Source organism: Procambarus clarkii, chromosome 64 (genome assembly GCF_040958095.1).
Source record: "Procambarus clarkii isolate CNS0578487 chromosome 64, FALCON_Pclarkii_2.0, whole genome shotgun sequence".
Lineage (NCBI taxonomy): Eukaryota > Metazoa > Arthropoda > Malacostraca > Decapoda > Cambaridae > Procambarus > Procambarus clarkii.
In genome coordinates this window covers 30310660-30322362 of record NC_091213.1, presented here as the reverse complement: position 1 = coordinate 30322362, position 11703 = coordinate 30310660, and the positions used below count along the sequence as shown (strand labels likewise).

The following is an 11703-nucleotide window of genomic DNA, read 5'->3' as shown; positions in this document are numbered from 1 at the left end:
TCTTTTAAACCTGTTGCTTATCTCAGCTGTACTTCTCTGTCAACCACATTCTCTGTTGTTGCTTATCTCAGCTGTATTTCTCTGTCAACCACATTCTCTGTTGTTGCTTATCTCAGCTGTATTTCTCTGTCAACCACATTCTCTGTTGTTGCTTATCTCAGCTGTATTTCTCTGTCAACCACATTCTCTGTTGTTGCTTATCTCAGCTGTATTTCTCTGTCAACCACATTCTCTGTTGTTGCTTATCTCAGCTGTACTTCTCTGTCAACCACATTCTCTGTTAAAAGTTCCGTACTAGTATACTTATGGTTTTCCATTCGACTTAATACCTTGCTTAACTATTTTATCAACCCTATACTCGCATAGCCCCGCTCCTGTGATCTTGGTAGACACCATAGCCCCGCTCCTGTGATCTTGGTAGACACCATAGCCCCGCTCCTGTGATCTTGGTAGACACCCTAGCCCCGCTCCTGTGATCTTGGTAGAAACCATAGCCCCGCTCCTGTGATCTTGGTAGAAACCATAGCCCCGCTCCTGTGATCTTGGTAGAAACCATAGCCCCGCTCCTGTGATCTTGGTAGAAACCATAGCCCCGCTCCTGTGATCTTGGTAGAAACCATAGCCCCGCTCCTGTGATCTTGGTAGAAACCATAGCCCCGCTCCTGTGATCTTGGTAGAAACCATAGCCCCGCTCCTGTGATCTTGGTAGAAACCATAGCCCCGCTCCTGTGATCTTGGTAGAAACCATAGCCCCGCTCCTGTGATCTTGGTAGAAACCATAGCCCCGCTCCTGTGATCTTGGTAGAAACCATAGCCCCGCTCCTGTGATCTTGGTAGAAACCATAGCCCCGCTCCTGTGATCTTGGTAGAAACCATAGCCCCGCTCCTGTGACCTGTGATCTTGGTAGAAACCATAGCCCCGCTCCTGTGATCTTGGTAGAAACCATAGCCCCGCTCCTGTGATCTTGGTAGAAACCATAGCCCCGCTCCTGTGATCTTGGTAGAAACCATAGCCCCGCTCCTGTGATCTTGGTAGAAACCATAGCCCCGCTCCTGTGATCTTGGTAGTAACCATAGTCCCGCTCCTGTCATCTCGGTAGAAACCATAGCCCTGCTCAAGTGATCTTGGTAGACGCCATAGCCTCGCTCCTGTCATCTTGGTAGAAACCATAGCCCCGCTCCTGTGATTTTGGTAGTAGCCATAGCCCCGCTCCTGTCATCTTGGTAGTAACCATAGCCCTGCTCCTGTTATCTTGGCAGTAACCATAGCCATATCTTACACTCAGTTCTCCCGGGCAGGAGACGCCCAAGAACAACAAAGGACAAGACTTACTGTCACATACAGATAACATCCGCCGGCAACCTATGACGGGAGATAACACGTAGATCCTCCCAGTCTCATCCTGCAAAACATCGATGCCTCGTAATGCAACATATGCTACAAAATCGCAACTTCTTGTTAAAAAAAAATCAGCTAAATTCCAGGAACGACGGAAGATATTAAAAGTTGGTGGTGATCAGCAATGGTGCTCTGGATGTGACACTGAGGAGGCAGAAGGCTTTTACGAGTCTTGAGAAGCACAGGTGAGTACCCCCAGGGACTCACGTCCACCAAGAACAAACGCCGGCTCTGAAATCTTAGCAAAAACATTTCTAAGACACTCTGGAATAAGCGCCAATGCTCGCATTAAAACAAAAGGAAGGCAACACTGCATGAGCAATTAGATTAATTGCCAGCGAGGAAAAACGTGCGTTTAGAGAGGCGCGGGCAGCGCGGTCGCTCACACACCAGACCCCCCACGCGGGCGCTCACACACCAGACCCCCCACGCGGGCGCTCACACACCAGACCCCCCACGCGGGCGCTCTCACACCAGACCCCCCACGCGGGCGCTCACACACCAGACCCCCCACGCGGGCGCTCACACACCAGACCCCCCACGCGGGCGCTCACACACCAGACCCCCCACGCGGGCGCTCACACACCAGCCCCCCCCCACGCGGACGCTCACACACCAGCCCCCCCCCTCACGCGGGCGCTCACACACCAGCCCCCTCTCCCCCACGCGGGCGCTCACGAGCGCGCCCCATCGCGGGAAGAAAGACCAACGACCTCCAGGACCACACCACCACAGTGTTTACACTACGCTTCCTAGAGTTAGTAGCGGACAGGGCTGCCTACCACCAGAGTTAGTAGCGGACAGGGCTGCCTACCACCAGAGTTAGTAGCGGACAGGGCTGCCTACCACCAGAGTTAGTAGCGGACAGGGCTGCCTACCACCAGAGTTAGTAGCGGACAGGGCTGCCTACCACCAGAGTTAGTAGCGGACAGGGCTGCCTACCACCAGAGTTAGTAGCGGACAGGGCTGCCTACCACCAGAGTTAGTAGCGGACAGGGCTGCCTACCACCAGAGTTAGTAGCGGGCAGGGCTGCCTACCACCAGAGTTAGTAGCGGACAGGGCTGCCTACCACCAGAGTTAGTAGCGGACAGGGCTGCCTACCACCAGAGTTAGTAGCGGACAGGGCTGCCTACCACCAGAGTTAGTAGCGGACAGGGCTGCCTACCACCAGAGTTAGTAGCGGACAGGGCTGCCTACCACCGAGCTCTAGAGGTAAATTATGATGATCTAAACCCCGCCACATCGAACAGTTAACCCAGCACTTGGTGTGATGGCGTTGGTCTCTTCTCTCCAACACACTCTTCCCCCTATCTCTTTTTTTTCCTTCTCTTATCTCCCTCGCACTCTCTCCTACAAATTGACTCGGGAAGCTCGTTAACGCTTACCTGCCTGGCTGGTAAAACTCCCGGAAACAATAGTTCGCTTTGTGTGGGTTCGATATCCAGTACCGTAACGAGGGAAGGCCTTGAGTAAAGGTGTGATTCCCTATCATCAGCTCTTGGAATAAATGCCATCTCAGTTAAATTAAACAAAAATTGTATGTAAGGTAAAATATTTTACTTTTAAATATTTTAAAGGTTCAGCAAATGTTAAACTACAACTGTGCTACTACTGTACTCTCTGACTGTGCTACTACTGTACTCTCTGACTGTGCTACTACTGTACTCTCTGACTGTGCTACTACTGTACTCTCTGACTGTGCTACTACTGTACTCTCTGACTGAAAATAAACTGTGTAGCAGTTTTCATAGTAAATATGCACTAATGTCAATGATATACAATAAACAATGCCAATGCATTAAGTAAAAAATGGGTATTTTTTTCAAAATTGATCACAAAATATCAAACCGACGTAAAATACTTAATGCAAATAATACAAGATTAAAAATATTATTGTAAATGCTGTACAAGAATGTTAAATTTTAAGCAAGAATAACAATAATTATGATAAATCAGTTATTTGAGTTAGATGTAATATGCGACAAACTTAATCAAGCATTGTTATTATTGTAAAAATGAGAGGACAATAATAACTTGGTCTCCCTTATCATATTACGGTACAGGCCACTTGTAGTCCCATCCTCAAGGGGAGGAGATGGTCTCCTTATGGTGAGGCCAACTCTGGTACCTACAGTACTGCCTCTCTGGACAATACGCTGCCTCTCTGGACTATACACTGCCTCTCTTGACAATACGCTGCCTCTCTGGACAATACGCTGCCTCTCTGCACTATATGCTGCCTCTCTAGACAATACGCTGCCTCTCTGGACAATATGCTGCCTCTCTGGACTATATGCTGCCTCTCTTGACAATACGCTGCCTCTCTGGACAATACGCTGCCTCTCTGGACAATATGCTGCCTCTCTGGACAATATGCTGCCTCTCTGGACTATACCCTGCCTCTCTGGTCAATACGCTGCCTCTTTGGTCAATATGCTGCCTCTCTGGACCTTACCCTGCCTCTCTGGTCAATACGCTGCCTTTCTGGACAATACGCTGCCTCTCTGGTCAATACGCTGCCTCTTTGGTCAATATGCTGCCTCTCTGGACCTTACCCTGCCTCTCTGGTCAATACGCTGCCTCTCTGGACAATACGCTGCCTCTCTGGACAATACGCTGTCTCTCTGGTCAATACGCTGCCTCTCTGGTCAATACGCTGCCTTTCTGGTCAATACGCTGCCTCTCTGGACAATACGCTGCCTCTCTGGACAATACGCTGCCTCTCTGGACAATACGCTGCCTCTCTGGTCAATACACTGCCTCTCTGGTCTATACGCTGCCTCTCTGGACAATACGCTGCCTCTCTGGACAATACGCTGCCTCTCTGGTCAATACGCTGCCTCTCTGGACAATACGCTGCCTCTCTGGTCAATACGCTACCTTTCTGGTCAATACGCTGCCTCTCTGGACAATACGCTGCCTTTCTGGTCAATACGCTGCCTCTCTGGACAATACGCTGCCTCTCTGGTCAATACGCTGCCTCTCTGGACAATACGCTGCCTCTCTGGACAATACGCTGCCTCTCTGGACAATACGCTGCCTCTCTGGACAATACGCTGCCTCTCTGGACAATACGCTGCCTCTCTGGTCAATACGCTGCCTTTCTGGTCAATACGCTGCCTCTCTGGACAATACGCTGCCTTTCTGGTCAATACGCTGCCTCTCTGGACAATACGCTGCCTCTCTGGTCAATACGCTGCCTCTCTGGACAATACGCTGCCTCTCTGGACAATACGCTGCCTCTCTGGACAATACGCTGCCTCTCTGGACAATACGCTGCCTCTCTGGACAATACGCTGCCTCTCTGGTCAATACGCTGCCTCTCTGGACAATACGCTGCCTCTCTGGACAATACGCTGCCTCTCTGGACAATACGCTGCCTCTCTGGACAATACGCTGCCTCTCTGGACAATACGCTGCCTCTCTGGACAATACGCTGCCACCACAATGACACTCGACACTTCCTAATGTAAACAAACGCATTTTATAAACTGATCATCACGCTATGTGTCTCTCATGTAGCTCGCAAGAGAATGTGATCTAAATATTTACAATAACAAATATAATGGAACTATATTTTACATAAATTACATATAGGTCATAACACGCTCGTCACGTTACGACGAAGAGGTTAGTCAGACTCGGCTCTATCGCATCACCTCCCTCCGCACCTGGTGGCAGATTCACGAAGCAGTTACGCAAGTACTTACGAACGTGTACATCTTTTTTCGATCTTTGACGGCTTGGTTTACAATTATTAGACAGTTTATGAGCTCTGAATCACCAGGAGGCTGTTTATAACAATAACAACAGTTGATTGGGAAGTTTTCATACTTGTAAACTGTTTAATAAATGTAAACAAAGCCGCCGAAGTTTGAGAAAAGATGTACAGGTTCGTAAGTACTTGCTTAACAGCTTCGTGAGTCTGGTCCCTGGTGGCAGGCGGCTGCCTGGGGGAGCCAAGGACGCCATGACCAGACCTAAACGACTTGAATTCTAAATCCCCCGGAGGCTATGAAGCGATAACTCTTGTAAAAACTAATTTAATTTACAAGTCTCGCAAAAAAAGTTAAACTCTCTTGTGCAAATGTTTCCAGTTTAATCAGAAATGCTTCAGTAATTAAAGCTGCAGTATAGTTTCTCTATACCGTTGCTTGCTCGGCTAAACTTACAAGCACTCATTTGGTCAACATTCTGCTAAATTACCCTAGACACCCTATCAGGGCACTCGGCTCCTCTGACGTTATTTTTGTCTTTTAAGGAAAGTCATAACCTTTCCCGTTGGTTGAGCAGCTGGCTCTCGAGCGCTAGCAGCTGGCTCTCGAGCGCTAGCAGCTGGCTCTCGAGCGCTAGCAGCTGGCTCTCGAGTGTTAGCAGCTGGCTCTCGAGCGCTAGCAGCTGGCTCTCGAGCACTAGCAGCTGGTTCTTGAGCGTTAGCAGCTGGCTCTCGAGTACTAGCAGCTGGCTCTCGAGCACTAGCAGCTGGCTCTCGAGCGTTAGCAGCTGGCTCTCGAGCGCTAGCAGCTGGCTCTCGAGCGCTAGCAGCTGGCTCTCGAGTGTTAGCAGCTGGCTCTCGAGCGCTAGCAGCTGGATCTCGAGCGTTAGCAGCTGGCTCTCGAGCGCTAGCAGCTGACTCTCGAGCGCTAGCAGCTGGCTCTCGAGTGTTAGCAGCTGGCTCTCGAGCGCTAGCAGCTGACTCTCGAGCGCTAGCAGCTGGCTCTCGAGTGTTAGCAGCAGGCTCTCGAGCGCTAGCAGCTGGCTCTCGAGCGTTAGCAGCTGGCTCTCGAGCGTTAGCAGCTGGCTCTCGAGCGCTAGAAGCTGGCTCTCAAGTGTTAGCAGCTGGCTCTCGAGCGCTAGCAGCTGGATCTCGAGCGTTAGCAGCTGGCTGTCGAGCGCTAGCAGCTGACTCTCGAGCGCTAGCAGCTGGCTATCGAGCATTAGCAGCTGGCTCTCGAGCACTAGCAGCTGGTTCTTGAGCGTTAGCAGCTGGCTCTCGAGCGTTAGTAGCTGGCTCTCGAGCGCTAGCAACTGGCTCTCGAGCACTAGCAGCTGGTTCTTGAGCGTTAGCAGCTGGCTCTAGAGCGCTAGCAGCTGGATCTCGAGCGTTAACAGCTGGCTCTCGAGCGCTAGCAGCTGACTCTCGAGCGCTAGTAGCTGGCTCTCGAGTGTTAGCAGCTGGCTCTCGAGCGCTAGCAGCTGGATCTCGAGCGTTAGCAGCTGGCTCTCGAGCGCTAGCAGCTAACTCTCGAGCGCTAGCAGCTGGCTCTCGAGCACTAGCAGCTGGCTCTCGAGCACTAGCAGCTGGTTCTCGAGCGTTAGCAGCTGGCTCTCGAGCGTTAGTAGCTGGCTCTCGAGCGCTAGCAACTGGCTCTCGAGCACTAGCAGCTGGCTCTCGAGCACTAGCAGCTGGTTCTTGAGCGTTAGCAGCTGGCTCTCGAGCGCTAGCAGCTGGATCTCGAGCGTTAGCAGCTGGCTCTCGAGCGCTAGCAGCTGACTCTCGAGCGCTAGTAGCTGGCTCTCGAGTGTTAGCAGCTGGCTCTCGAGCGCTAGCAGCTGGATCTCGAGCGTTAGCAGCTGGCTCTCGAGCGCTAGCAGCTGACTCTCGAGCGCTAGCAGCTGGCTCTCGAGCGCTAGCAGCTGGCTCTGGAGCACTAGCAGCTGGCTCTCGAGCACTAGCAGCTGGCTCTCGAGCGTTAGCAGCTGGCTCTCGAGCGCTAGCAGCTGGCTCTCGAGCACTAGAAGCTTGCTCTCGAGCGCTAGCAGCTGGCTCTCGAGCACTAGAAGCTGGCTCTCGAGCGCTAGCAGCTGGCTCTCGAGCACTAGAAGCTGGCTCTCGAGTGCTAGTAGAGGCTTCACAATCTTAAGTGAGAGTCATCAGTCCGTCGTGAACTCCGGGGTGAAGTTAGTTAGTTATCTTGAGATGATTTCGGGGCTTTTTTAGTGTCCCCGCGGCCCGTCCTCGACCAGGCCTGCACCCCCCAGGAAGCAGCCCCTGATAGCTGACTAACACCCAGGTACCTATTTTACTGCTAGGTAACAGGGGCATAGGGTGAAAGAAACTCTGCCCATTGTTTCTCGCCGGCGCCCGGGATCGAACCCGGGACCACAAGTCCAGCGTGCTGTCCGCTCGGCCGACCGGCTCCCATCATGAAAGCTGTGGTTCCTTCACAACGTCTCTAGATGTGAAACGTCTTGCACCATCGCACATTGGACGAAGTGGAAGGTGCCGTGTCGGGAGCACAAGGCATCGATCCTCGGGAAGCACCTCCTTACCCGCTGATCGTCTGGTGCTTGGCCCCCTTAACAACATGCTCGAGAAAGCGTTGCAGACCACAATAGGGTGAAAGTGTACCAAGGTGACATCTATACTCACGGATAAGTCAACCTTTGTAATCGATGGCAATCATTATTTTATATGTTGACCAGACCACACACTAGTAGGTGAAGGGACGACGACGATTCGGTCCGTCCTAGACTTGAGAATGGTCCAGGATGGACCGAAACGTCGTCGTCTCTTCACCTTCTAGTGTGTGGTCTGGTCAACATACTTCAGCCACGTTATTGTGACTCATCGCCGGCATTATTTTATACGGTACCTCATATGTTTTCAAGTCTCGTCAGGCCAATATTAAGCTTTGTCTCAAAAACTGACGTTCGATGATATTTTTTTTGGATTTAAAACTTAAAACAGGTAACTCTAAGTCACAGACAATCTGAGATTAGTTTTGTTTGAATTGGAATATGTATTTCACACAAGGGCACGAGCCCGGACGAGTTTACCGGCAGTTATACTGTCCAGGACGAACCGAAATGTTAGTCATATTTAATTTGTATTATTAATGTTTACTAGAGTTATCCACTCTTATTTTCTTCAGTAATAATTCAATTAAAGCAAAACAACGCTGGGTTGGGTCGGGTTGACAAGGAGTACAATCACCTACTTCTTGGAAATTATATAAAATTTGAGAGTATGGAGGTTCAACTTTCTAGTTTCAACAATTTCAAATATTAACAAAACACGTAGAATCAATTCCATCTTTTCGTGTTGCGGTGTGTGACTTTTCTCTCCTTGTACAATACGTGTGGGCTTTTCATGGTCTATCTGTTTCCTAGAGGAACAACTTGAATTATTACGTATTTACTAAAATAAGTACATACAACATTAGTGGAATAACTTTTTCCATAGGTGCTCCACGTCTATTTTTGTTTCACTTTTAAAATATTTTTTTATCACTTTCCATGCCCAATTGTTATTGTTTAGTAAATTGAAGGGTAAATTAGCTTCGGAAAGGCAAACGAAGGATGTGTAGATTTATCAAAGATGTGTCTTACGATGGTATAAGCTTGTGACTGAAGGGAACTCTCACTACAAGTTTGTAATCAGGTACTAATCTGATTATATGCTCGCTCTTGTCTAATACAATATCTCGATGCTTGTGGGTTTGTACGACAAACGGCACAAACTTGCAATTTTGTCGTACAATCACTAGAAGCTCCTGACTGTGAACTGCAATCACTACAAGCTTATTATTGGGTAGTAAAGTCACCACAAGCTCCAGATTGTCAAGTACATACACTACAAGTTCTTGACTATACTATATTTGGAGAATACGAATGACACGATGTGTGGGAATACTGTAACATTCCACATGGCAGTGGTGGCAAAGCTGTTTAATTATAGCGATATGGTAATGGCCTTGTATCGAGTGGAAATTGATAGTTATCTTGCAGTCATCGCCAACTGGCAGTCTGCTTCATTAGTTCCTATAATTTAGTTTTCTTGTGTTGCTGGGAAGACTGTGAATAAGAGCTTGTTTGCCTCTGGACACTAAACAAAAAGTCACGTTGCTGTTAACACTATAAACAAATGGTTTTGTTGCAAGAAATCTGATACACAATTCGCTACATTGCTGGAAATTAACACAGAAATGTAGATCTTTGCTAAGAACACAATAAACAAGCTAATACTCGTCTAAGAACACAATAAACAAGCTAATACTCGTCTAAGAACACTATAAACAAGCTAATACTCGTCTAAGAACACTATAAACAAGCTAATACTCGTCTAAGAACACAATAAAAAAGCTAATACTCGTCTAAGAACACTATAAACAAGTGGTTTCGTTGACGCGAATTCTGTAAACATTTGCTTGTTGTGCTTTGAGCACTACAAGCAAGTGTTTGGACGGGTGGACTGAGGACGTAAGACCCGGCACTTTAAGGGATGAGGATGTTATATATTCTCTCAGAAGAACGAGTGTGTAGCTGGGAGGGAAGAACATGTTTTAAGTTGATAATAAATGAGATCACTTTCATTTATTGAAATAAAATATTTAAACTGAAAGAAAATACGTGACAATAAGAGTGGCCGATAAATCCTGCCAGAAGGACAAAATAGAGTATTTTGTAACAAAAACCACAGTTCTAGCTCTTTAAGAAAAGAAACCCTGTTGTGTTGAAAGGTCTACACTTTCTTGTCATACCTGATTCTCAAGCATATGAGTAAATGTAGGAGTCTTGAGTTAGGATAACAGACTCTGAATATTTATTTAAGGAATTAAATAAATAACTATAAAAAATTGATGTTTTTCTTTCAACTCTTATACTTATCCTTTTGACCATTCTAAACTAATCTATATCTGTTTCTGGGTAATTCTTTCCCAGGGGATGGGTGGTCAGGTGCCAGTGGTGGCCTCCACCCTCCCTTTGTGTCCTTTATCTTAGTCTGGTGTTGACAACGGCCTTGATCGGCCGAAACGTTCATCTCCCTTCCCATTTTTCTATGGATTTTCCGTCCCCCCCAACACACATATAAATAAATAAATATATATATATATATATATATATATATATATACGAACAAGCCTGAATGGTCCCCAGGACTCTATGCAACTGAAAACTCACACCTCAGAAGTGACTCGAACCCATACTGCCAGGAGCAACGCAACTGGTATGTACAGGACGCCTTAATCCGCTTGACCATCACGACCAGGCAAAAGGAAGTGATAGCCGAAGCTATTTGAACCACTTCCCCGCCGGCACTCGGATGGTAATCTTGGGCATAGCATTTTATCAAATCACCTCATTCTTTGGGGCACACGTGAGGAACACAAATACCTAACAAGCCTGTATGGTCCCCAGGACTATATGCAACTGAAAACTCACACCCCAGGAGTGACTCGAACCCACACTGCCAGGAGCAACACAACTGGTATGTACAGGACACCTTAATCTGCTTGACCACCACGACCGGAGAGAAGGAAGTGATAGCCGAAGCTATTTTAACCACTTCCCCGCCGGCACTCGGATGGTAATCTTGGGCATAGCATTTTATCAAATCACCTTATTCTTTAGGGCACACGTCAGGAACACAAATGCGAACAAGCCTGAATTGTCCCCAGGACTATATGCAACTGAAAAATCACACCTCAGAAGTGACTCAAACCCATTGTGACTCGTTTTCAGTTATATATATATATATATATATATATATATATATATATATATATATATATATATATATATATATATATATATGTCGTACCTAGTAGCCAGAACGCACTTCTCAGCCTACTATGCAAGGCCCGATTTGCCTAATAAGCCAAGTTTTCATGAATTAATTGTTTTTCGACTACCTAACCTACCTAACCTAACCTAACCTAACTTTTCCGGGTACCTAACCTAACCTAACCTTTAAAGATAGGTTAGGTTAGGTTAGGTAGGGTTGGTTTGGTTCGGTCATATATCTACGTTAATTTTAACTCCAATAAAAAAAAATTACCTCATACATAATGAAATGGGTAGCTTTATCATTTCATAAGAAAAAAATTAGAGAAAATATATTAATTCAGTAAAACTTGGCTTATTAGGCAAATCGGGCCTTTCATAGTAGGCTGAGAAGTGCGTTCTGGCTACTAGGTACGACATATATATATATATATATATATATATATATATATATATATATATATATATATATATATATATATATATATATATATATATATATATGTCGTACCTAGTAGCCAGAACGCACTTCTCAGCCTACTATGCAAGGCCCAATTTGCCTAATAAGCCAAGTTTTCATGAATTAATGTTTTTTCGACTACCTAACCTACCTAACCTAACCTAACCTAACTTTTTCGGCTACCTAACCTAACCTAAACTATAAAGATAGGTTAGGTTAGGTTAGGTAGGGTTGGTTAGGTTCAGTCATATATCTACGTTAATTTTAACTCCAATAAAAAAAAATTGACCTCATACATAATGATACGGGTAGCTTTATCATTTCATAAGAAAAAAC

At 46.8% G+C, this 11703-nt stretch overlaps 1 protein-coding gene across 1 annotated transcript in view; it reads right to left on the bottom strand.

Annotated features, from left to right (window-relative positions):
* LOC138354831 (ice-structuring glycoprotein-like) overlaps positions 1-8436 on the bottom strand; it is a 39531-nt gene extending 31095 nt beyond the window's left edge. Inside the window, exons 1-3 of the mRNA XM_069309331.1 lie at positions 8342-8436; positions 6329-7240; positions 5674-6211 (exon numbers count right to left, since the gene is read on the bottom strand). Of these exons, the coding sequence (XP_069165432.1) occupies positions 5674-6211; positions 6329-7240; positions 8342-8436 (1545 nt within the window). The remainder of the gene's footprint in view (positions 1-5673; positions 6212-6328; positions 7241-8341) is intronic.
* Between the last annotated feature and the right edge of the window lie 3267 nt (positions 8437-11703).